Below are 25856 nucleotides of genomic sequence, written 5' to 3'. Positions count from 1 at the left end.
TGATGGTAACTGATGGCGAGGCTTAATGCATAGCCAGACTCTGGGAACTGAAGTTAGCAGTCTTCAACTAGTGGGAAGGTACCGGGCAGTCTGTGGCTGAGGTGACAGATCCCACTAGGCTGCAGCCAGCCAGGAAGAGCTCCTCAATATTCACATTACGTCTGATTACTGTAGAGGCAGAATTTGACACTAGCAGCCTGTATGAATGAATGAATGAAAAGCAACATTTGTCTAAAATTGTTTTGATTTGTGCCTCTTAGGAGATATCTTTTTTATGAAAAAACCTCTCAACTCTAGCAATGCGCATATTAATAAGTCATGTGACTGCATGTCAGCAAAGGGCAATGGCATGACAGCTCCTTAGTGCCTTGTTTCTTTTTGTTACAAGCCTCGAGCACGGACGCTTACTGCACTTTGCAGTGCCACTCAACGCTATCGTCTGCATTGTTTTCATCATATTGAGATGATTACCTTGACACTTCATTCATTTTTGTCGCAGTTCTTTCTTTATTAAAGGGAAAACTATAAACAACTCATACATAATCTCAAGCACTGAAGAAGTATTGCACGAGACGAACACGTTGGCTAAATGAATTGTATGATCATTGGATTTTAACAACTGAATCTATAAATAAAGAACAAGTTTTTCAACTACAAAGAAAACTTTGGACCAGCTATCTCTATTGACTATTATGGACATTTCATGACCTAATGAACTAAAATGAGACCTATAATTGATGTGTGCTAATTCCAAATCTTTTTTTGACGCTAGCAGCCTGTATGAATGAACGAGAGGCAAAAGCAACATTTGTCTACATTTGTTTTGATTTGTGCCTCTCAGGAGATATCTTTTTTATGAATAAACCTCTCAACTCTAGCAATGTGCATATTAATAAGCCAGATGACTGCATGTCAGCAAAGGGCATTGGCATGACAGCTGCTTAGTGCCTTGTTTCTTTTAGTTGAAAACATGTCATGGGAAGACGCTAAGGTTGCATTAAGTGCTAATGGATGTTGCAAATCTCAGGGGACAAAATGGATTATTGACAAATATTTTGCCAATTGAAGGGTGAATGTCCCCTACTGACCGTGCAGCTCCCCACCTTCATTACTTGTCCTATGTCCCTGATGTTCCCATTTATTTTTCTATTTAGAGTTACACTTGAGTGCCCAATCATCCAAAGGGAACATCAAACTGCAAGTCTAGTGCAGCATGAGAAAACTCTGGGTGCACCCTGGAATATGGGGCCCTCTTAGTGATCTCCTTGTGCTGCATTCTCAAGAGAGAGAGAACTTCTGTCCCTTTCCCAGTTGGCACTCTAACTAATTTGGAGGTTCGATGTGCAAGATTGGGACTTCATAAGACTTAGACCAAGGCTAATAAGCAAAGCTGCGACAGACAGGATTCCAGGTTAAAACTTAATGAGTTTATTCATAAATATGATCATTACAGTAAACTAAATATGTAATTAGTTTGTTAATTAGGAGTCAGCAAAATCAAACTAGTGACTATTTTATTCCGTCAGAGGACCAATAGAAGGTCTGCCTCCTCGAAACAAAACACAAGGAAAGAACTAAATATAAATCAATAAACAGACTAGTGCAAAGTCTGCCTTCTAGGAAAATCCAGAATGAATGGGCACTTTTCCAAAATAAAGTAACTTTATTAGGTTTCACGGTTCAGAAGCCACAAGCATTTCATGGTATGTTATGACATAACCGGGTTGTCCTAGCAGTGTAGTAAGCCCAGTCAAAGCAATCAATATTCTGGTAAAGAATATACTTCTAGAGACACCTACTTCCTAATGCATTTCATTGGTTAGAGTATTCAGAACTGATTAAGGAAAAAAACGCATTTAATATTGCATAGCAATACAATGGCTTGTTCAACTGATGAATTGCACACACATAGGCAGGAAAACGTGGAAAGTTACAAAATAAAGGAACATCATAACCATTGTGTTCGAGGCATGTGAGCTGTAGATTACATGCTTCGCATACTCCTGCCATCTAGTGTTGGGTCCGTATGTTTGCAATTTGTTTTTCTTCAAAGAAGTCTTTCCCAGTCATGAAGTAGGTGACTCCTCCTTTCGGTGATAGTGCTCATAGGCATCGGCTCCATTGCTAGATAGTCTTTTTCCGCCACAGGGTTTGGAGGTGAATTGCTGCGCTCCAATTCAACACCGTTTCTCCAGTTCCCCTTGGTGCATATTACACTCACCCTCGACTGTATTGTTTTTGATCACGTAATTCCATTCTCAGCGTATCGTATTTACTGAAAAATCCCTCTTTCGATCGGGTAGCTCGTGGATGGCCTTTGGGCCTACCCGGGTCGGTTCGCCTTGCAGTAGATGGAACGACTCCATTTAAATTCTGCCCTCGTTGTCACACGAAGTTTCTGCGCACTGACTCACACAAAGTGTGCAACCTATGCTTGTCTCCGGATCACAGAGAACAAAACTGTGACCCGTTTAGGGATTTCTGATCAAAGAAAACGCTTTGTGACCGTTGGGCTTGATGTCGCAACATGCAGAGCCAACACATCGGTTCCATTCCGGACGTCTTCGCAGCAGATACGGAACAAGAGACCGGAGAAGCCATGGGAGCTGAGGAAGAACACAACCCCATCTCCATCTCTGACTGCGCCTCCAACGGGGACAAAGACATCCCTCAAGGGCAGCGTACCATGAGTATAGATCCTCCCTTGCCCCAGAATCCAACCCCTGCCTCTGGGCCACGGTTGGCACTGAGACCATGTTTCCGACGCCTCGCCTTCTGGCTCGGCACTGAAACATACGCCAAAGCCTTCCGGCTCCAAACAGAGCCGTTCAATATTCAGGCACCGAGCCGAAACCTTTGCAATCGAAGTCAAAGTCAGGCTCCGCCCCACCCCCTTCGACGCCAAAAACTCCTTTGCATCCGAAATCCTCGGCATCCATAACGCCGGCACCCAAAACACCAGCACCGAAGTCTTCGGCACTGAAACAAATGGATGTGCTGATTCCACCAAAAGAGCACCATTTAAATGTTCCGCCCTCCGGAACCGGATCCGAAACAACGGGAGCTCTATATTCATCCAACAACTGGACATATTGCCACCAAGGTGACAACAAAACGCAAACCTGAGACTGTAGAGGCCTACCACATTCCTTTAAGAAGGAAAAATGTGGGTACTAACCCTTCTCCTCCTCCTCTTCTCAGTTTTAAACCTTACTAATTTCACCTGAGAACTCACCACCGCATACACCTGATAATCAGGGTGATGGGGATGGGGATGGGGCTCGGGACAATGGGCCCACACCTACAGACCCCTGGACAGATTATAACACCAATTCGCCCACAGGGAATGATCCTGATCTGTACCCTACTAAGCCTTCTCCACCACATAACAGTGTAGGATACATAGAACTGTTGGGTAAAGCTGCTAACTACTATGGGGTTCAGTTGCATAAGGAATCCCTAGAAGAGGATTTTCTTTTCGAAACGCTCAGTAATACTCAAAAATCCTTGCACACACTCCCCATGCTCAAGGGTATGATCAGACACGTGGATGACATTATTAATGATCCCGTCAGGGCACATATTCTCACCCCTAGGGTAGACAAGAAATATAAGCCGGCACCATCAGATCCAGAACATACATAGCGGGCAGTTACCATTGGATCTATTGGTAGTTTCCAACGCATGCAAAAGGGCCAATTCCTAAACCACAGGAGATGCTCAACCCCCAGACAAATAATTTAAGTTGCTAGATGCTTTGGGGGAAAAGAGTAGCCTCCCAGGCTGCAAACTTTTGGCGCATCTCCAATACCCAAGCACTTTTAGCTAGGTACAACAGGGCGCAATGGGATGAAATGGAGCAGTTGCTCCAATTTCTACCCGATGAGCACAAGTTCAAGGCGCAAGACCTAGTGCGGAGCCACAGCTCATATCCAGTAATTCAATCAGGTGCGCGCTAGAGGCTGCGGACACTGCGGCCAGAGCTGTCATCACCAGCGTTCTTTTAAGAAGCCATGCCTGGTTACGCATTTCAAGTTTAAAACCAGAGGTTCAAACTTCTATCCTGATCACCCCATATGATAAGGTACACCTCTAGGCCCTGTGGTAGATTGGGCGTTATAAAAAAAGAAGAAGGGCACAGAGGTGGCCAAATCTATGGAAGCCCTCCAATCAACTGCAGGAAGTGATTCCTTTTGACGCTCCTTCTATCGAGAAGGGTCCAAGAATACCTCCTCAGACACTTACTCTGCCACATATAAAAGCAATAATCAACCCTCTACCGCTAAGGGTTTCTTCATAGGGAGTTACAGCGGCAACAACGCCAAGGGTAGAGGTAGAGGTTCCAACACACGCGCCTCCCCCTCCAATACCAAACAGTGACTTGCCTACACTCCTCCTACCCCCTTCAATCATTTAACAACTGTTGGGGTGTCTTTCACATTTCCTACCAGTTTGGCAGTCGATAACTACAGACAAATGGGTACTGGAAATTATCTGTTCTGGTTATTGCCTGGAGTTTACCAACAAACCGCGAAACATTCCTCCACGTTTACACAAACTGTCACTGGATCACTTACACCTCCTCAAACAAGAGGTTCAGTATCTCCTTTTAAAAGGTGCAATAGAGCTTGTACCACTATAATACGACGGGTCAGGTGTATACTCCTTTCATTTTCTCATACCCAAAAAGACGGTTCTCTCAGGCCAATCTTGGACCTCAGAGAATTAAATCTTCACATACAGTCAGACCATTTTCAGATGGTAACAACAGGTGCTCCCACTCCTGCATCAGGGCGACTTTATGTCTACTCTAGACTTAAAGGACGCCTACTTCCATATTCCAATACAACCCGGTCACCGCAAATTTCTCAGATTTGTGATAGCAGGCCAACATTACCAGTTCAAGGTACTCCCCTTCGGAGTCACTACAGCTCCCAGAGTTTTTACAAAATGTCTGGCAGTAGTCGCTGCTCATCTGAGAAGACAACTAATTCATGTCTTCCCCTACTTGGACGACTGACACATCAAAGCCAGTACGTATCCAAAGTGTCAGCAACATACTCACAGAAAACTACAGTTGCTGCACCAACTGGGGTTCACAGTCAATTTGTTGAAATCGCATCTCCTACCTTCCATCACTCAAAATGACCTAGGAGCTACTTTAGATACTCAAAATGCTCTGGCCTTTCCCAATGCAAAAAGAATTCACAACATTCAGGCTCTAGTTCTCCAGTTTCAGTCCAATCACTTGCTTTCAGCTCAAATGTATATTCAACTACTGGGAATGATGGCTTCTTGTATCATGATCGTTCCCCATGCCAGGCTTCACATGCGTCCCCTACAGGAATGCTTAGCAAGTCAGTGGAGCCAATTGCAGGGTCTTAACCGATCTAGTGTTGGTAAGCGGCCGTACTCATCACTCTCTGCAGAGGTGGAGCACACAAGATTTATCAAAAGGACGGCACTTCATAGACTCAATTCCACAGACAATGCTAACAGCTGATGCGTACCTCACTGGTTGGGGGGCTTATCTTCAACACCACACAGTGCAAGGCCTGTGGAGTCAACAGCAAAAAAACTCACCACATAAACCATTTAGAGCTGCTAGTAGTGTTTCTAGCGCTCTGAGCATTTCAGACTTAACTGGTCGGCAAAGCTGTACTAGTTCATACCGACAACATGACAACTATGTATTACATACAAAAACAGGGGGTAGGGCACTCTCTCCAATTGTGGCACTAGCCCAAGACATTTGGAGGTGGACCATTCACCACAAAATCTATCTCCTAGTGGAACACCTCCCAGGAGTAAACAATCAGATTGCCGATCTTCTCAGCAGACAGAGACAGCTAATACATGAATGAGAACTTTACCCTCAAGTTCTCCTCCCATACTTTCAAAGTTGGGGAGTCCCTCCATAGATCTTTTTGCCATACACCAAAATGCAAAATGCCCAAACTTTGCCTCCAGGTACCCATACCTGCTCTCCAAAGGCAATGCACTATGGATGAACTGGTCAGGGATATTTGCCTATTCATTTCTGCCTCTCCCACACATTCCATAAGTGGTTCGGAAACTCAGACAAACATCCCTCACACTGATCTTAGCAGCTCCTACATGGGCCAGTCAACCGTGGTTCATAACCCTGTTGGAGCTTTCCCTAGTTCCACATCAAAAGCTACACCTCACATCTAGTCTCCTCACACATAGCCATGGAGAAATCAGACACCCAGATCCCAAACCCTTGAACCTTGCGATCTGGCTTCTGTAACCATAGAGTTTGGTTATCTAAATCTCCCACCAGACTGTATGAACATCATAAGAGAGGCCAGAAGGCCTACTACAAAAGCCTGTTATGCAACTTAATGGAAATGTTTTGTTATCTATTGCAATAAAAACATCAATCCTCTTGATGCTTCAATACAAAATATCATTTGTTATCTGTTACACTTGCAGCAGTCAGGATTAGTTTACACTTCAATCGGACTACATCTGGCTGCAATAGCTGGCATTTACAAATTAGGCAACATTTATCGCTTTTCAAAGTGCCAGTAATAAAAGCTTTCATGGAAGGACATAAAAGAGTTATACCAACAAGACTTCCGACCCGCCCCAGTGTGGAATCTTAACATAGTCCTCACAAGATTAATGGGCCCACCTTTTGAACCCATGTATAAATGTGAGCCACAGTTTCTCTCCTGGAAGACTGCTTTCCTCATGGCAATCACTTCACTGTAGAGAGTGGGTAAACTACAGGCACTAACCATAGAAGAACCTTTTTTCCAACTTCACAGAGACAAAGTGGTTCTTCAAACTAACCCCAAGTTTCTACCTAAGGTAGTTTCTACCTTTCATATCAATCAGTTGGTTGAATTACCAGTATTATTTCCTCAAACTGATTCAGTGGCAGAACGAGCTCTACACACCTTAGATGTCAGAAGAGCCCTTTTATATTACATTGAAAGGACAAAATCATTTCGTAAAACCAAACAACTTTTTGTTGCTTTGCACCACCACACAAGGGCAGTCCAATATCCAAGTCAGGTATTGCCAGGTGGATTGTTAAATGCATTCAAACTTGTTATGCAAAAGCAAAAAGAACTTTAACTATACCCCCTAGAGCGCATTCCACTCGTAAAATAGGGGCTACTACGGCTTTCTTAGGAAACATCCATAGTTGACATTTGTAAAGCTGCAAAATGGTCTACACGGCACACATTCACCAAGCACTATTGTGTAGATGTGTTTCAGGCAACTCCAACAGCTAACTGGTTTGCCACCGCTTTAGGAGAATATGGCTGTATGTGAGGCATTTGATCTACAACTCACATGCCTTGAACGGATAATGTTACTTACCCAGTAAACATCTGTTCTTGGCATGTACAGCTGTAGATTCACAACCACACCCCCCCCCCAACCTCCCCGGGTACCTGTAACTGTTGCTGTTCTCTATCTTATCCTACATACATATGCATGGACATCTCTATTCTTTACTTACTAATTCCATTCTCAGATTCTGTGGGAAAACAATCTAACAATGGAGTCAATGCCCATGCTTACTATCACTGAAAGGAGGAGTTGCCTACCTTGTGACTGGAAAAGACTAATTAGAAGAAAAATTTATTGCAAACATCCGGACCCAACACTAGATGGCAGGAGTATGCAAAGCATGTGAATCTACAGCTGTACATGCCAAGAACAGATGTTTACTGGGTAAGTAACATTATCCTTCCTCGAAGGAACAAAATTATTACATTAAATTTACCACGGGTGAGGCTTCTTTTCGATGATTTTCCTGAAATAGTAAATCACGTAAGCATATAGAGAGAGAGAGATAGAGAAAGTCTTGCTCACCTAAAATAAGAGTGGACTATTATTCTGCAAATATGAATAGATTAAATTCAAGTGGCTGCGGCCAAATAATGCTAATTGAACCATGTCTAAATTAGGCATTTTTATGATTAGTAAAAACTCGCTTATGAGCCCCACCCTCATTCCTCCTGGCATACTTTTTTATTGTCATTTTATTTCTGTGGGGCATCGTGGTTAAGTAGGCATAGATTCTCATGTGGTACAAATAGTGGCCTATTTCTCACCCATTGGTTTATGTCAGGCACATAATTTGATCACAAGAGCTTTAGTGATTACTGTATATGTTAACAGTTAACAGCCATTGTCCTGAACGTGGCTTTAATTGTTGAATATTGACAGTGAGAAATGTGAAACAAAGGATCGGAGCCTTGGGTGTGTTTCAACCCCCTCTGCCTCCTGGAGGTCTTAGTTTTTAAATTGGACATTCTGCCCTCAATGGGCTGAATGTTCTAATAGCTTTGTAGCCTGATGTAGCGGTCTATACCGTCCGTTAAAAAGTTGCTCCCTTGTTACAGATCCTCCCCTTTGGCTTAGGCCTATTACACTGGAGCAGGTCTTTAATGGCCGGTGTAGCCTACTATGGCATGCTAGAAGTCTATTATGTATGTCCTTTTAAACCATATATTTGAATAGATTTTCTGTTAATGCACTCTATTGCCTCAGTCTTTCCAAACTTTAATTGGGGGAAGAGCCTTTGAGTTGGAATGCATTTCTACAAACTTTGATTGGAGGGCTCCTCCACTTGAGAGGATTAGGCTCACGTGGTCAAGTTTTTACCTGGTATACTTTTTTAGCAGAGTTTTTTGGTTATTTGTAGTGCATTCCCAGAAAAATGCCTGAAGGCCTAGTGTGATGCATTCAGGATATCAAGCTTCTGGGGTGTCCCCATTTCTCTCTTCTGAAACCTAAGGAGACCATATCCACAAGCTCCTGAGAGATTGTATGAGGATCAGAATTGGGCTGCCTCCAAATGTATGTTCTCAGGTCTTGATCAGACTATGGACTCCACATAATCATGCTGCAAATAGATGCAGTTGTTCAAGCTTAAAAGACGTTTGGCATGGTAAGAGAGAATTGATCCTTCTAGAAAAACTAAAACCATATTTTGTATAAATAAACACAGGCATTCACTCATACCAGATTTGCTGCCTCAACATTGACCTGTTAAACTGAGCACACTGCCTGGGTGTAAGGATACTGTTCCTTCATCCAGCAGGCAGTACGGAATATGGAAGAATTGGAGTCTTTGGTGACCTGCACGTGCTATTTACTGGATTAGAAACACCTTCTCTCTCTGGTGTTCCTGACTTTTAGACTAGAGGAGTTAAAGTCCTTATATTTCTCCTCCTTTTCCTTTTGTCCAAAGAAGCAGACCTGATGATTCATGACTGCGATGTTTGCATGGAGCAAACTCTCCATAGTCTGCTCCAGGTACAAGGTCTCTATTTTCTTTCTTTCTGACTGATTACTCATCGTAAGTCTCTAGCCTGTCCTTGATAGCTTAGGATACCAAATATAATATATTGATATTTCATCCTTTTGAATCTGAAGCGTGAGAAGTGGGACTGGAATCTCTGTGTCGACTTTTCACCCATTGGAATCTAAGGGGCATCTTACACCCTCTAACCATGGGCCTCATCCATACCCTTAAATTCGGTATGTGTCACTGTTGTCCCTCATCCTGCCTGATTGCGGTCCTTTCCAAGAGGGATTCCAAAGAGCTCTGGCTCAGGAAATATGATGAAAGTGGTCTGTGTAGTCTAGTTGGTTGGGTGCTATCCAAAACTCCCCTTACCTTTGCCGCCTCTAGCTTGGTGGTGGTGCACTCACTTTGAGTTGTATCTGGGCTTCCCGGCACTGTGATTGGTTCCACTTTGCAGTGTTCCTGTTGTCCACTTTACACTAGTGAGGACAGGCACAGCGCTCTAGAAATGGTAATGAACACGTCCCTCACACCTGAGTCTTCCAAATGGGTGATAAAAAGTACATTTATAAAAGTTGACAATTGTGGTGGGCAAAATCAAATACAGTGGAGTTTGGGCAGCGTTGAGCAATTTTGACTTGCAGCTGCATGTGCACTTTGGAACAACCTGACATGCCCAATATCTAGGGGCTTCTTCTCAGCCCAGTGTGTTTGCAGAGAGTTTTTGAGAGCCAATGGTTTCTCAACACATTGTAGCTTGTCATGCATTTATGAAAAGAAAATGGCAGCCGCATTGGAGTACATGTTGAGAGTGAGATCTGGCGCTTGAATGCTGAGCGAACAATAAATGCAGCTAGAGAGAATGAGTTAATTTATAACTTTTTATTATCCTGAAATATAAGAGAACATGATTTTGATAGGATAAAAACAAAGAGGAGCAGTCAGGTGAACTGGTTTGGAATGTATTCCTTTTCAAGTACGTCTCTAGACTGGTTTGCAGACACTTTCTGTGTGTGGTGATGCCCCTCACAGCAGGGTAGTCTCCAGCCTGTAACACCCACAACAGAGGCACAAAGTGGCGTGAACTATGCACCTGGCTGTAAACAGACACAAAACAGTGTTCAGGAAAAATGCAAAAGGGTGGGTTTACCTAAAAGATCCTTCTCCCTCTAAACAATAGAGATTGCAGCCCCCTTAATCCCTACCATCCACCATGTGGCAGTGCTACAGGAAGACTAGTCAGGAGCCCCTCTCAGCAAAAGGACCTAGTCGAATTTCTATTAGAGTCTTGTATCCTTTGACCTCAAATCATTGTCTAGGTCTTTTCCTGCCTGCATCCTGATACACTTCCACTGTGTAGGAGGACTAAAACCTCAGCTTTTACGCAGGAACATGCTTTGTAGGTCCAAAATAGCCTTCATCACTCGGCTTTGCTTATGGATACAATACGTATACTACAATAGTCACATACTAAAACAAGCACAACATACAGTTGGATGTGATTTGGTGACAAAATCAAGGTATAAATCTGACTGCGCATTGGCAAGAAGCTCTGATCCAGTGCCAAATTACAAATGTTTAGTGAGTGAGAAAACCTTTAATTTACAGACTATTGAGTGAAAATCTTTAAATGCCACCTTTTCTTTTTTCTTCACCAATTCCCTGGTGCAACATCCAGACCCTGTACTGAGGTTGGGATTCTCCAGACTATATTTAGGAGAGCAGTCCTAGGCTTAGTACAAAACAGGCTAAGGCTTTTTTTTTTTTTTTTTTTTTTTAAACCTTTATTTACGAATGCACAATACACAGCGTCTGCCTACAACCCCGCAGGGCCGGCCGCTATGACATAAACAGGCTGAGTGAAAAGTAGATTCCGAGACAGTACGTTGCTGAAGCAATCTATCAAGTCCACATTATAGGTGAGAGCATAGCATCATACAAGTAGGATAAGAAAGGTTTAATTTTATGTTTTTGTCGAAAGAACACCAACACACAAACACATGGTATCATAGTGGCAAGGGTTGCTGGAGGCGGGGGGGGGGAGAAGTGATGTGGAAAAAAGGATGCTGGCAAGGGGGGGGTGACACGTGCGGGAAAACAGAACATGTAATAGAATTAGAGGAGGAACGTAAATCATGGAGAGGAGGGGAGAGGGACCTCATAGTCAAGCGGAGGGGAACAGATATCTCCTCGATAAGTATTCCACTGAGCCCAAACTCTGGACCACTTCCCTGGACGGCCTCGAGCCTCATACACAGTCTTCTCTCGGAACATGGACCAGTCCATGTTCTCCTTCCAGGCACTTAGCAATGGTAATCTAGGGGAGCCCCAGAGCTGCGCGATATCTCTCTTCGCGACCATGTTGCCCAGGGTAACCCAAAGTGTCTGGGCAGCATTACAATCAGACGGTTCCCACACATTCAACAGACAACGACGTGCCTCGGGAAGTAGTGGGATCCCCGTAACACGACTCATAACATCATGCACCCTGGACCAGTACGCTGCAATCATCGGGCATTCCCACAGAACATGAAGAAAGGTACCATCCATCCCACACCCACGCCTGCATCGTCCAGCCGAAACCAAACCCATTCGCACCAGACGCATCCCAGTCAGATACACACGGTGGAGGATCTTCAACTGGACAAAGCGAAGCCGTGCCACCTCCTTAGGGGAAGACACAGCTGACTGCCAGTCCTCGTCGTCTAATTCGAGTCCGTCAGCCGTCCAGGCCGCCCGGAGCTTCTCGAGCTGGTCAGCTCTGTTGTTAATAAGCTTTTTGTAGATTAAGGAGATGGTACTATCCGGGACATGGCCATCTAGAACACGGTCTTCCAGGGGGGAGGACTGCGGAATATCGGTACCAGGTGGAAAGACGGAAGACAGGGCGTGTCTCACCTGCATGTACCGGAAGTGCTCTCTATCATCGAGCCGGTATTCCAGTTTCAAGGACTCAAAGGACTTAACCGCGCCCCGTGCCCACAGGTCCTCCACCGTGCTGATCCCAATCATGTCCCATTTTTCAAACCCTTTCGTCTTCCACAGGTTGCCCAACCGTTCCGAATCATACAGTGGCGTCTTACGTGTCAGCCTACCACCCCAGCCCGTGGCCACGGTAGCGTCCCTCCATGCCCGCACTGCACATTTCGTCGGGCCCGTAAGGAGTCGAAAGGGTGCCTTTGAATACAGAGCCCTATTAAAATTGCCACCAGGCAACAATAGTTTATCCAAGGCAACGGCGGGAGCGGGCTCCGGCGCATAGGTCGCATGGTTGATGGCGCTCAGGTGTGAGGCCCAGTAGTACCGTCTAATATCCGGCAACGCGATACCCCCATCATACCAGGAGAGCGTGAGCTTGGACAAAGCAATGCGGGCACGGCCATCCCAAATAAGTTGTCGCTGTAGACTCTCGACTTCACGGAAATAGCGAGCTGGAACAGGGTCGAAGAAATTTTGCAAGGCGTAAAGAAATCGGGGGAGCGACATCATTTTAAAGAGTGCCGCCCGGCCCAATGGAGATAGAGGCAAATCGCGCCGAACGTCTTGCTTCAGTCTATGGAGCGGAGCATACAAATTCCGCTCGTAGCGGACCGAAGAGGTCGTGGATACAAAGATCCCCAGATACTTAAAGCCGTCGGCCGCAACCAGAATGGGAAACCTGCGGGGGAGAGGCGGCAGCGTAAGGCTAAGGCTTTTAATGTTTAAACGATGTGTGTACTTGGAATCTCATGTTTAGGCTCTCTGCCCCGGATATGGAGCACTATGTATAATGTTTCTTTCTACAGCTTACATTTTCAGATTGCTTGCTAACTCAGAAAGCCTTCTCCCACTATACTCCTGAAAGCCTGCATGAAAAGTTGAACTTGACCGACTTACACTTGATTCTTCACCTTTCTTTCTTTACTGACCTCCTTCCTATCTTCAAGCCTTTGCATACTTTTTATTTCTGAGAATAGCCTCCTCTCAGTCTTTTGCCTGCCTGCCCCAATCCTTGTTGTAACTCTACAATTGACTCGTTTCATAGATCACAACCTCTCCTCTTTGAAACCCTATCCCTTTAATCCAGCATTACCTAATCTCTACCAGCCTACCTGTCTCACCATACAGCCCCCACTAATGATAACACCTTTCTGTTATTATACATCATAAAATAACTGGAATAAGTGCATGCATTTTTTCTTGAGAGCACGACTAGTCACAATAGCCCACAATAACAACTAGAATAACCACTAACCTTGGGTTCAGTGTAGGGTGCTACTCGCCATAAAGCACTCCAACGCCTCGTCTGGGGTTGTAAGCACTATATAAATCCAATCCAATTAAATGGGACCTACACATGGAGCATTACACTCTGTCTATATATAACCGTGACAATAGGTGAGGGTTTAAATCCTCCTTACTTACCATATTAATATGTAATACTTGGGTTTTCTTTAAAATGCACAGTTAATCAGCGAAATTATTCCTTTAATATTTACATATATTAAGTAAATATGCTACGCCGAACATAAGCAAACCAGATATCTTTAGCCATAGGTTAATTTAATCTGTTTCATATTCATGGGCCATACTCAGAGGTTCCTACTGTGCAGCTTTTTCTTCTTTTAAATACCATATAACCCGGCACATGTAATTCACTGTAATTAACATAATAGTAGTATGAGTTGACATGTTCTGTTTAACGCCTTGTTTTACATGTGCGTGGCACCCTCATTGTTTCAATGTCTGCTTTGTCTTGGGCAGCTAAGATGGCTGTGACTGCTTTTTTGTTTTCTTCTGCAGGGGAAAGTGGAAGTGGAGGCTGGGAAGGAAGGAATGAAGTTTGAAGCGGGTGCTTTTTCATATTATGGGGTGACTGCACTGACAGCATTGCCAGGTACTTGTTTTTAATTACTAAGTCTGTACTCGTGCCCGTGGGCTGTCACAACGTGAGCAGGTTTGATGCTCAGTACGTCCTTTATTAGTAAGAATGGCCAATGTATGCTGCATGTTTCTTTTCTACACTTGCTCATCATAATCCCTATCAGAAAATTACAGTGCTCAGTCATTGTGATATAGTGAGATTTGCTAACTTCCTTCTGGCATCTTGAAAATCTCTAAAATTGAAGTGATAGTGACATTTATACCGGTGTGTAGAGACTAGCTTTTTTGTAGGTCATGTTTTTTAAACACAAGCAAATAGGAATGTGTATTATATTTTGCCAGTTTGTTCTGCTGGTGCTGATTTTCTCTTTGACTAATTATAACACAGAACAATGGCTTTATGTAGCTAAAGGGGTGCTGTTTCAGAACTTTAAATACTTTAAGCACAAGTGGGGATCAAGTGGGGATTCCACTCTAGGAATTTTCATTTAATTTGAACAACTATCTGTTTAAAATAGAAAATTACATACAAACAATAATGCTCTTCTCTAAGTTCACACCACCGGTGCAAATATTCCCGCCCAAGTTGTAAATATTAAACTAACATACAACAGCGATATAATTTAACATTGAGTAGTGGAAAACTCTCTCTTGGGGAAAAATTGTTTGTATTAAGTATGAGGCCGGAACCCCATTCATTTAGCTTTCTCAGTGAACTACAACACGTTAGAACGTGCTTATCGTTTAACCATTTCCCTTTTATATCCCAGGCAGTGCTAAGAGGTCTGGCTTATCAATCCACTGTCAAGCCAGACGTAAAAAAAATATAGGTTAATGGCGGCTATCCTCACATCCGTTCTGCTGCCAGAGAAAAAAACTATAAATTGCAGTTATCCAAGACAGTTCATTAGCATACAATGTCATGTGTGTACCCCTGAAAGTTCAACCTCAGGCAGCTGGATAAATAAACAAAATGAGCATAGCTGTGTGGAGGGCATGCACTTTTTTTTGTGAAAGCACATATCGTCTGCCCAATCAAAACATGTACTCAGGGACCCAACATGTGGGTGGAGCTAAAGCCCCTCTCTAGTGATGCTCACATAATTGTCCGGGGACAGTTGGTCTGTCGAGCCTGACCATGAAGATGACCATACTGAAATTGTAGTGTTAGTAGATGGTAATGTGCATGATATGAAAACTGTAATAGTTTTATCTTTAGAGTTTTAATAATGGGTGGGTACAGTAGTTCTTCTCTCCACAGTCTTCCTGCTCATTTGATTTTCTGCCATATCTGCATTCCGTTCTGTCAGCAAAGACATGTTCATGTTACTACAGACGGAGACTCCATATTTAGGTTGAACCTACAAGTTAGCAGAAGTTTTAAGTTTAGAAATTATCGCATGTAGGCATACCAAGAACGTATAGGAGTTTACAGCAGTAGCGGCTGGTGTCCGGGCAAAGTGAGGGAGGGGTGGGGGGACTGGGGACGACAGAGAAACAAAACATTAGGTTGCTGGCAGGGGGGGTGCGACACTCCTCCACCATAGCGGTTGAGCCACTGCTGGTTTACAGCCTGCTCATTGTTTACAGTTGGTTGGCTTTATCGTCCTTCTCATTGGCTTGCTTCTTATTTGTTGGCTTTCTTTGTCCCAGCTTAGTATTGCCTCTTTATGATCTCTCTTATTGGCTGTCTTCTACCCTTCCACTGCTCACTTTCAGTGAACTGCTTTTTTCCTTTTTTCTTGAGCACGCCATAAGAGTGCATGAGTTCTCCAGCTCTCTCCCTTATGTGATTCTACCCTTCGCTCCATATTACAAACTCCCCCTTAACTCAAGCTCTTTCATTTGCATCTCAACGCAAAACTGTTTCTGTCCCTCCCTCCCTCCCTCCCTAATCTGCCTGTTTTCCTTTTGCTTATGTGCTTCTCCAATCACCGTCCTGTGTTTCTCGCCTTTGAAGACTGCTTTTCTTCTCCACCCTTCCACTTACTCCTCCATTGTCCCCTACGCCCACGTCTTTTTTCAAAGAAATATTTATTTATGTATTTATTTATGGTTGGGGAGAACCAAGCAGCATATGTTTGCTGTCCCCTCTGCCACTATTTGTTTCACTTTTTTATTTACAGATCAATACATTAAAATAAAATTGTGACCGTATCATTTTGAAGACGCGCATGCTTAATGACGCATATACATGACTACAAAATGAAATGGCTGTTGCCGCTGCATCATCGCACATTTTTTTGTTTCATTTTTTGATTTTGCCCATCATTCACAGCACCTTGCTGATGCTGTAACAGCATTGCCAGTAGGACCCAAAAGCACGACCTACTGCTAGATTATGTGGATACGTTTTCATTCTAGGACCCATTTTAATATTAGTGCGGCATCACAACAAACTCCTGCTGATATATATTAGAAATTTAACATCTGCCTGCCCCAGTGCGACGTTTTCACATAAAAAAATTGCAGCATAGAGAATGAAGGAAATGTCACCACAGTACATCTAATTATTTGATTACTTAACACAGCAATATTAGATTGGAGTAGTTAATTCTCGTTTTCCAGAGTTTTCTTTTAATTTTGAATTTAAAGATCAATTTTAGATGTATACATTAGTGCCTTCTATTACATTGTTAAAATGATTCAGTACCAAAAGAGACCATTTTTTAAATGTTCGATTGTATTGAAATCATTTTTTATAAAACAGCAAAAATGAGGGAAAAAAACAGCAAGGATGTCTTTTGGTGTAGTGGTGATAATGGTTGATTCTCAGTGGTTCTTAACATTTTGGCTTCTGTGGACCCCCACTTAATTATTACCGGAATTTAGGGCCCCCCACTGAATCAATATTGGTATCGGGGGACCCCCACAGAGTCATTACTGGAAGCCAGAGACCCTGGCTTAAGTATTCTTGAGTATTTAAATTGCAAAACAATGCACAAAAAATACTAAAGAAGCATTCAACCCACAAGTACAGAAATGCTGAAATGTGTTATTGAATTCACAAAGAAATATTTAAAAATTAAAATTTTATTTTAATGGAATTGTGAGGTTTTATAAATTCAATTGAGACCACTCATCGCCCATACTATAAACTATTTGATGCACTTGCACCACTCCCCCAAATTAATCTGAGGATACTAACAATTTATAGCCTCCAATTTCGAATTTCTTCACATTCAAAGTTGTTTTAACTTTCTGAATGTTAAATTTTGCTTCTTTATTTATAAATATTTTATTAATCAGTTGAAATTATTTAATTTTCTGATCAGCCGCGAACTCCCTGAGTAGGCTTCGCGGACCCATACAGTTCTACGGACCTCTGTTCTAAACAGTACTGTTTGCACTGCTTTTGTGAGGCAGACCCATGCATGTGATGTGTCTCTAAGATGTTCTCTGGCTCAAAACCTAAACCATATGTGCTAAAGTATTCAACTAGTGTGGAAAAAAGTCTCTTTAAATTGTATGCCAGGAGTGGCTACTACCAGAGGTGGGTGGTGTGGCGGGGGAGGGGAATGAAAAATAAAAAACACTTACCTGGCTATGGCCGGCTGCTTCCTCTCCTCCGTCCTCTTCTTATCTTCTTCCTGTCTGGCAGCAGGAAACCCACACGCTCCCAGGCTCCCCATAACCAATTACAACGCTGCAAAGCTGTGATTCGGCACTCAGACTGGGGATAGGAGCCTGGGCATGTTCTCCACCCAGGCTGCAATGCAGTCTGGTTGGACACATTCAAAGTGCGCATTAATGTTTGGCCGGCCTGAGACGGATGTCCAAACATTCATGCGCACTTTGAGTGGGCAAACCACTCACCCCTTGGCCCCTGCTCTGTGAGCACAGCAGCCCCGTCCCGCAACAGGAAACGGAAAACTAAAATGATAATGTTGGTTATTATCATTTTCGTTTTCCTGTAACTCCTGCTTGCAGCGCAATGGTGCGATGCTCCTCCACCTTAGCGGAGGAACCGCGGCTAATATATCTGTGTTCCTGTCTACCTATTAAATCACTTAAAGTCGTATTGAAGAACTTGAGGATCCTTTATCATCAATATTCTGATGATACTCAACTGTATGTAAAGATCTCCTAGGGCAAATGACGTTTCCCATCTTGCCAATACTCTGAACACAGTCAAACAATGGATGACCCAATGGCGTGACAATATCCACTGCGGTACAGGGGGGGCCCCAAGCTCCAGGAAGTCCCCTCCGGTACTGTGCATGGGCGGCGGGTCCCTTGCCTGAGAATTCCTTAATGGATCCGTAGTGTGGGGGGGCCCCTCCATGTTCTTTGCAGGTGGGCCTCCTCAGATTTCCTTACACCACTGGGATGACCACCCATCATTTAAAACTAAATCCATAACATAATTCCTCCTTATCTCCTCATCCGATTCACTACCGCCAGTTCAATGATTGATGGATTCAATTAACCTCCTCAATTACAAACTTACCATTGTCGACAGAGCCAAACCCTATAAGTCTTCGTTGATAAAAAAAAAACTCAGCTGTGAGTCTCAAGTGAACATGATGGCCAAAAATGTATGCTGTGAGAAATGTGTCGCTTTGTTCCAGGACAAGATCTAAAACCTCTGGTACAAGCACTGGTGCTGCCATGAATACTTCTGCAATTTTCTCGCTGGTCTTCCCAAATACATCTCACTCTACTAAAAGCAGTTCTGCACGTGCCAGCATGCTTTGTGCCTGGGATATAAAGAGATTGCCATATCTCACCACCACTTTTTATAGTCCCATTGAAGCCAGAGCCATTTACAAAACGGTGTGCAACACTCACAAGCCCCTTCACTCCTGCGCGCTACACGCTGAGGAAGTTAAAACTGCCAAGTTAAAATTATTTGTGAGTCAAGACCATCACAAAATGCCGAATCTTTGTGTCTGGAACTTCTGGTCTTCAAAAAGAAACAATTCATGGCTCAATTGTTCTCAGGATGTGCGACCAGAATCTGGAAATCTTTATCTCCAGGCTTACACACAGCACTGCCGACTGACTGTCTTTAAATCTGATCTGTAAACCCTTCTATTCGAAAAACACTTGAGTAAATCTCCTTTCCCCAACATACATTGATGGACCTGCATTTGCAGTGTCTCTAATCTTGGGGTGTAACTCTCTATCTCAATATTGTATACGTGAGTCTTAATTATTGTTATTTATGTTTCTTATGTAATATTCTAACTCTTTATGAAAAGCGCGCTAACATCTTCATGTAATGCCCATGCTATGTAAACCGTATAAATAAACATAGCCCCTTTGTTTGTAATTTCTATAGACCGTCCAGCTAATTGTCTCATAGGGCTATGACAATTGACTGTCTATGTGCAAGCGTTTTTGAAAGCATTTATTTTCACCACATCACTTACCTACTTGAACCAGCACAATAGAATGTCATTTTTACTCTAACACTCATGTGTCAAGCCTTTTGGTAAAGTTTCAAAGTTAATAGGAAAGCTGTACCTTCACAAAATGGCAATATATTATTTCATGGAGTATGGAACGTGAACTACGAAAAGATTGGTAAAATATCTGCAAGGCCATAAAGTTGACTAATTTTAAAAAGCTACATGTCCTATACTGCAGATTTTGTAAACATGATTTGGACATGTGCGTTTATGTTGGCATTCTGGGGCCAAGTAGGGGCACAGTTACACATTGCATTTTGGAATATGACAAAGCTAGATATTAAATAGTGTATTTTAGAACTGAACCCATGTCAAAAGAAAAACAAACATGAACAATCAAATGACTGCGGTGGGGCTCCCTGTAACCAAAAACATCAGCACGGTTAACCTCCTGGCCAATCCGGTAATGAGAGGCAAAGGTCAACGGCGAAGCCCAGGTGGCAGCCCGATAAATCTCCGAAATGGAAGCAACTTGGGCTTCCGTACAGGACGCTGCCATGGACCGAGTGGAACAACCCTGAACCCCCAAAGGAGAAAGGTGCCGGGCCGCCTTGTATGCCAAAGAAATCATAGACCGAACCCAACGACTCAAGGAAGGAGTAGAAGGATGCAAACACTGATTCACAGGCCCAAAAGTAACCCGTTCCAAATAGACCAGAAGAGCCTGCCGAACATCCAAAGAGTGCAGCCCCACCTCAGACTCCGAAGATCAAAAAAGGAAGGAAGAACCAACTCCGGATCCCTGTGGAACCGAGAATCCACCTTAGGACGTAAGGAAAGGATAGGTCTCAAAACAATCCTGTCCTCAAAAATCCGACAAAAAGGATGTTTGGAAGAGAGAGCGCCAAGCTCACCCAGGTGGCGAGCAGAGGAAATGGCCACCAAAAAGAAGGTCTTGAAGGACAAATGGCGCAGATCCACAGAAAGCAAGGGCTTAAAGGGAGGGGACATCAAAGCGTCCAAGACCAGAGACAGATCCCAGGTGGGAAAATGCCGCAGGGGGGTAGGAAGAACATTACCCAAACCCTTAAAAAGGCAATCAAACAACCCATCAGGATCCGAGAGATTGCCCCAAGAGCTCCGAAACGCCTTAATGATCGCCCACTGTAAACGAAGGGAAGGAACCTTCAAGCACAAAGCAGCACCCTCCTGGAGAAACAGCTTCACCTCAAACAAAGAAGAGGAAGCAGGATTCAAACCCCTGCCATGACACCACCGACTGAAAGAACGCCAGTGTCTCAGGTAAGACTTGTTGGTTGACGGGCGCCTAGCTGCCTGCAGAGTAGAGGTCAAGCTGGAACACCTTTACGCAGCAGACCTAAGCGTTCAACCTCTAAGCCGCCAAGCGCATCCTGACCAGAACATCCCGCTGCAACAACGGGAACACCAAAGGGGACGGAGACAGAGGCAGCAACCATTCCACCTCTGACCTCATCTCCACCAGGAGAGGAAACCAGAAGGCACAAGGCCAAGCCGGAGCCACCAGAATCACCAGAGCCCCCAAGTAACGGACCCGAATAAAGAAGCGGAGAAGAAGGGGGAACGGAGGAAAGGCATACAGGAGCCCACGAGGCCAGGGGCAAGAGAGAGCATCCACCGCCCAGGCCGAACTCCCCCTGACTGCGGGATACAAACCGGGCCACCTTGGCATCGCCCAGACAAGCAAAGAGGTCCACCACCGGAACACCCCAACGCACCGTCAGATCCACAAACAACTCCTGACTGAGGCAGAAATCCACAGAGGATGGCTCTGCTGAGAGCAACTGCTAGGGAATTGGACACCCCCGAATGTGAATAGCCGAGAGAGGCACAAGATGAGACTCCGCCCAACCGAACAACTGCGATGCCACCAGAGCCAGAGACGAGGACCTGGTCCACCCCTGTCTGTTCACATAAGACATGGCAGTGATGTTGTCCGTCCGAACTAGAACAACTGAACCCCGCAGAAACTGGGAGAAGGCCAACAGAGCCAGACGGACTGCCTCCAACTCCCTCCAATTCGAAGACCTCCTGCCCTGAGAGGGGGACCAGAAGCCCCTGGTCCAATGAACCCCCAGCCGGGCCCCCCACCCCGAGAAGCTGGCATCCATGGTGACCACTACGGGAGCCGGAGGAGAGAGAGAGACCCCCTTCAGCAGATGATCCCCAACCAATCACCAACCAAGAGTTGATCTGATCAATGGGGACATCGGAATCGGAGAAGAGAGGGGAAGGCAATTGGGAGACCAATGCCATAGAACATGAGCCATCAGAGTGTGCAAATGAAACCGGGCCCATGGAACCAGAAAGACTGTGGCCGCCATGTCCGCCTGCACCTGGAGCCAACGACCCGCCACCTGAACCGGACCAGACAGAAGAGACAGTATGTGTGATTAAATCTTTTCCATCTGAGCCTTGTGTGGAGTGACCACCCCCAAATCCGTCCGAAACTGAGTCCCAATGAAGAGACGATCCTGGGATAGAACAAGAACGTATTTCCCCACATTGATAAGAAAGCCGTGCCCCCTCAAAACGGCCAGGACCACCTCTGTGTGACTGAGAGCCAACCGGCACGAGGGAGCATGGACCACACAATCGTCCAGGTAAGAATGGAGAAATATTCCTTGGGCATGGACCAAAGCGACCAAAGGACTTCAGCCCGAATGGCAAAAATGCAAACTGGAAGTGAGAGTCGCCGATCACAAAATGTAAAAGCTTCTGATGCCCCGAGACACCGGAACATGAAGATAGGCGTCCTGCAGATCGATAGAAGTCATGAAATCCCGGACCCCCACCAAGGTAATGATGGACTGCAAGGTCACCATCTTGAAGTGAATCCCCCTGACACCTTCTGGACCAGAAACAAAATGGAATACCAACCCTGACTCCGTTGAGCCAGGGGGACTGGGACGATCGATCGCCTTCTTCTTCCTGATAACACTCAACGCCCAGCGATTCTTCACATCCAGACTCCAAGCCTCCAGCAAAAACAACAACCTTCTGCCCACAGGTCTCCAGGCTGCAACGCCGTCGTTGTCAGGACTTCCGCTTGAATGCATCCGACGGACCCCTGGGCCCAGCCACGGAAGCCGCCTTTTTGGGCTGAAACTTACGCCGACGGTCCGAAAAGGCCTTTGAGGACTGCCGGGAAGACTGGAAAGAAGAGGCCGAGAAAGGAGCCGGATTCTAGAAGTGGCGAGAGCGAGATGCACACGGCTTGCCCTTGTAAGGCAGAGCATGCTTACGGTCCTTAAAAGCTTTCGTGATCATACTGTCCAGCTGCTCACCAAACAGCATCCTGCCGTCAAAGGGATCTTAAGGAGAAAGGACTTCTCTGAAGAATCCGCCTTACAGTCTCGCATCCACAGGTTCCTCCGAGCCAGGACTAAGGAACCAGTAGCCATGGCAGAAGAACAATGCACACCCGAAGAGACGTCAGCCAAGAGCTTGGCCTGTTGTTCCATGTGGACAAGCAAGCTAGAGCAGTCCAACTCATCCTGGATAGCCGTGGCCAGATTCCCAAAGGTAGACACCAACGACTGAGCCGCATAAGCAGAATAAATGCCAGCACGCATGGACCAGTTATCAGCAGAGAAGGCCTTCTTCAGCACCCCATCCACCTTTTTATTAGTAGCATCAGCCGGGGAACATCCTCAGGATTAATCGCCATACGACCAATCAGGGTGGCCAACATGGCAACCACTTTGACAGAGTGAGGAAGAGAAACCTTCCCCTCCTCCTAGGAGTACAGCTTCTGCAAGAAACGAGGACCCGAGCAGCGCTCCAGATCGCGCCATTCCCCAGAAATCAAGTCCTTGATGCGCCTATAAAACGGCATTGCGAGAACGGTGGGTTTAACATACTGAGGAAGTATGTCATCCGACCCCTCAGGCGCAGAAAAGGGGGAAAACCCCAAGTTCTCCCTAATGTCTTGGAGAATCGCAGGATCCTCCTCCCTGCGCACAAACTTCCGAAGAGGTAGAGGGCTTGGCAGCGCCTGAAGAAGAGTAGTCCTCATAGGGAGAGTCCAACGGACCCACCACAGAACTAGAAGACTTGCGCTTGGCAGGAACCTTGGACTCCAGAGCGTGAGCCACCACCGCTTTAATCATGTCCTGGACCTCAGAAGCAGACAGCAGGGCCGCATAATTCCCCGTACCCTTGGACCTAGTCCGGCGAGCCGGGATCGGCTCATCATCGTCAGAGGAGGAGGAGGACAAAACAGGCCTGCGCTTGGAAGCACGCTTCAACATAATGACCCAAAAACCAGAAGCACAGCCGAAGAAGTATAAATAGGGAGCAGCCAAGCATCAGGGACCAACCAACTGGCACCAAAACCAGGAGGGAACCCCAGAAAACCAATCAAAAAAGAGAGGAAAGCGGAACCCCCCTGCAAAATACAGAACTCCAATCAAAAAACACAAGTAAAATGATAAAGATGAGCAGAAACACCCAGCCGAGGATGCCAGACGAAATTCCCCTGCCGCCGCTTCCCTTTCCCGCTTCCAACCCGGAAGGAGAGCCCCAGCCACACAGGGCCGGCGACTCTGTCAGCCGGACCCACCCGCTCCACCACCAAGGGAGCACTGCAAACCCCAGACGCGGCGAGGGAAGGCGCAGGGTTGCCCAGGCACCGCCTGGCCCGGCAGACAGAAGAAATCGCGGGAGAAGTCCACCCACGAAGGAATCCAACAGAAGAAATCCAACAGAAGAAATCAAGAGAAGACCGCAGCACCGCAAAAACGGCCAGCGCGTGGTACGCGCATCTCAACAGGTAAGACAAAAGAAAAATAGGAGGTTTGAGGGGGTTGGGGGCTGCTTATAGAACCCGTGTGATAAATCACATGGTATGGGTGTCTGGTGAGGCAGGCATGCCTCGACTACGTAAGGAATGGAATCGAGGGAGGGACGAGGAGGTAATGACTATTCCTGAGATCTATGAGTAGAATCTTTCATTGCTCTCTTATAATGTGATTAACAAGGATGAAAGTAGACATGATACTCGAGCCTTCGACTTTTTTTTTCTTAAACAAACTTTATTAATTTTATGTTAAGCACTTGTACCTCTACATCCATCGGAAACTTACTCAAGCCTTTGACAATAGGTCTGCACTCCGCTTTATATCATTTAGTTGCTTGTTTCATTTGACAAATTTCCAATAAAACCCTTTAAACCAAAACAAGTTAAAAAATCTTCCACTTCAAAAATAAATCTGTGTGCCCAATCAACGTGGTCCAAAGAACATAACGTGCTGAATTTTAGACATTAAACACAATTCTCTGTGGAACACCTTTTCCGTGGGTTTCTGATCACACATAATTATGAAGCAGTCATCTGTGTCCCTTGAACCGTTTTTAGGGCTCGCGTGGCATACTGCGCACATGCGCAGTCGAGCTCGCAAGATTTTATGTTTTTAGGAGAACTTCACTAGCGAGGGTTAAGCCCGCCCCTCTTCTCCATTGGCAGGCCTCCTAAACAGTGGCCAGCCATTGGAGAAGAGGTCCTAGTGACGTTCTTCTTTCTCTTTAATCCCCGTCCTTTTCAGATTGGGTTCCTTGACTTACTGCTGAAGTAAAAGGTTTCTTGTCTTCTTTATGGGTCCAGATGGCCCCATAAAGAAGATAAGGAACCTTTTACCCCAGCAGGAAGTCGGGCCCTATTTGTTCTTTCCCTGTGGGCTCGTACCCTGGAGTCATTGTCCACTGTACTTGATGGCCATTTAGATTCTAGCCTGCATGGTGCGTGACTCTGTTGCATAGCCCATAAGACTTATTTGGTGTAGCCAAGGTGGCCATCTGTTTTTTTCGAATCTTCTACCTGCTTTGCCATTTGCCTCTCTTGAACCTCTCCAAATGGCCCAAGATTATTTTGCTTTTGTTTATAGTTTGTAGTTTGTGTCAGGGAACTTTCATTATTAAAGAGCCTACCGCCACATTGTGGTAGTTACAACCCACACCTTATATGGCTTTGCCTGATTCCATTCCGATCTGTTAGATTCATCTCATTCACGAAGGGAGAGTTACTCAACTGCTTAAATTCTGTCCTTGCCATTCCTGATCCTGCAAAGGCTTTATTTCCTCCCTAATAAGCATGTATTTTGTCTCTAGAGGTACAGTTGGAGCCAGATCCGCCATCTTGCAATTACTTTGGCACTTCCCCATGTCCTTATTGTGTTTTGTGTATCGTTTCTTCTGCTTCCACCAGGCCTTTTGATGCCTGTTTGGGACAGCCTGCAAGTGTTTTCACTTTCATTGTTTCTCTTCTGTTTAACCGCCTCTAATATGTCATTTCAGACATTGGGGCA

At 45.1% G+C, this 25856-nt stretch overlaps 1 protein-coding gene across 4 annotated transcripts in view; it reads left to right on the top strand.

Annotated features, from left to right (window-relative positions):
* CNNM2 (cyclin and CBS domain divalent metal cation transport mediator 2) overlaps positions 1–25856 on the top strand; it is a 1082606-nt gene that overhangs the window by 926878 nt on the left and 129872 nt on the right. For all 4 annotated transcript variants that reach the window (XM_086922712.1, XM_086922710.1, XM_086922711.1 and 1 more), the window contains exon 5: positions 14078–14171. In XM_086922712.1, the coding sequence (XP_086778838.1) occupies positions 14078–14171 (94 nt within the window). The remainder of the gene's footprint in view (positions 1–14077; positions 14172–25856) is intronic.

This window comes from Lissotriton vulgaris, chromosome 5 (assembly GCF_964263255.1).
Source record: "Lissotriton vulgaris chromosome 5, aLisVul1.2, whole genome shotgun sequence".
Classification (NCBI taxonomy): domain Eukaryota; kingdom Metazoa; phylum Chordata; class Amphibia; order Caudata; family Salamandridae; genus Lissotriton; species Lissotriton vulgaris.
The sequence above is the reverse complement of the archived record's forward strand: the minus strand, read 5'-3'. Positions and strand labels throughout refer to the sequence as shown.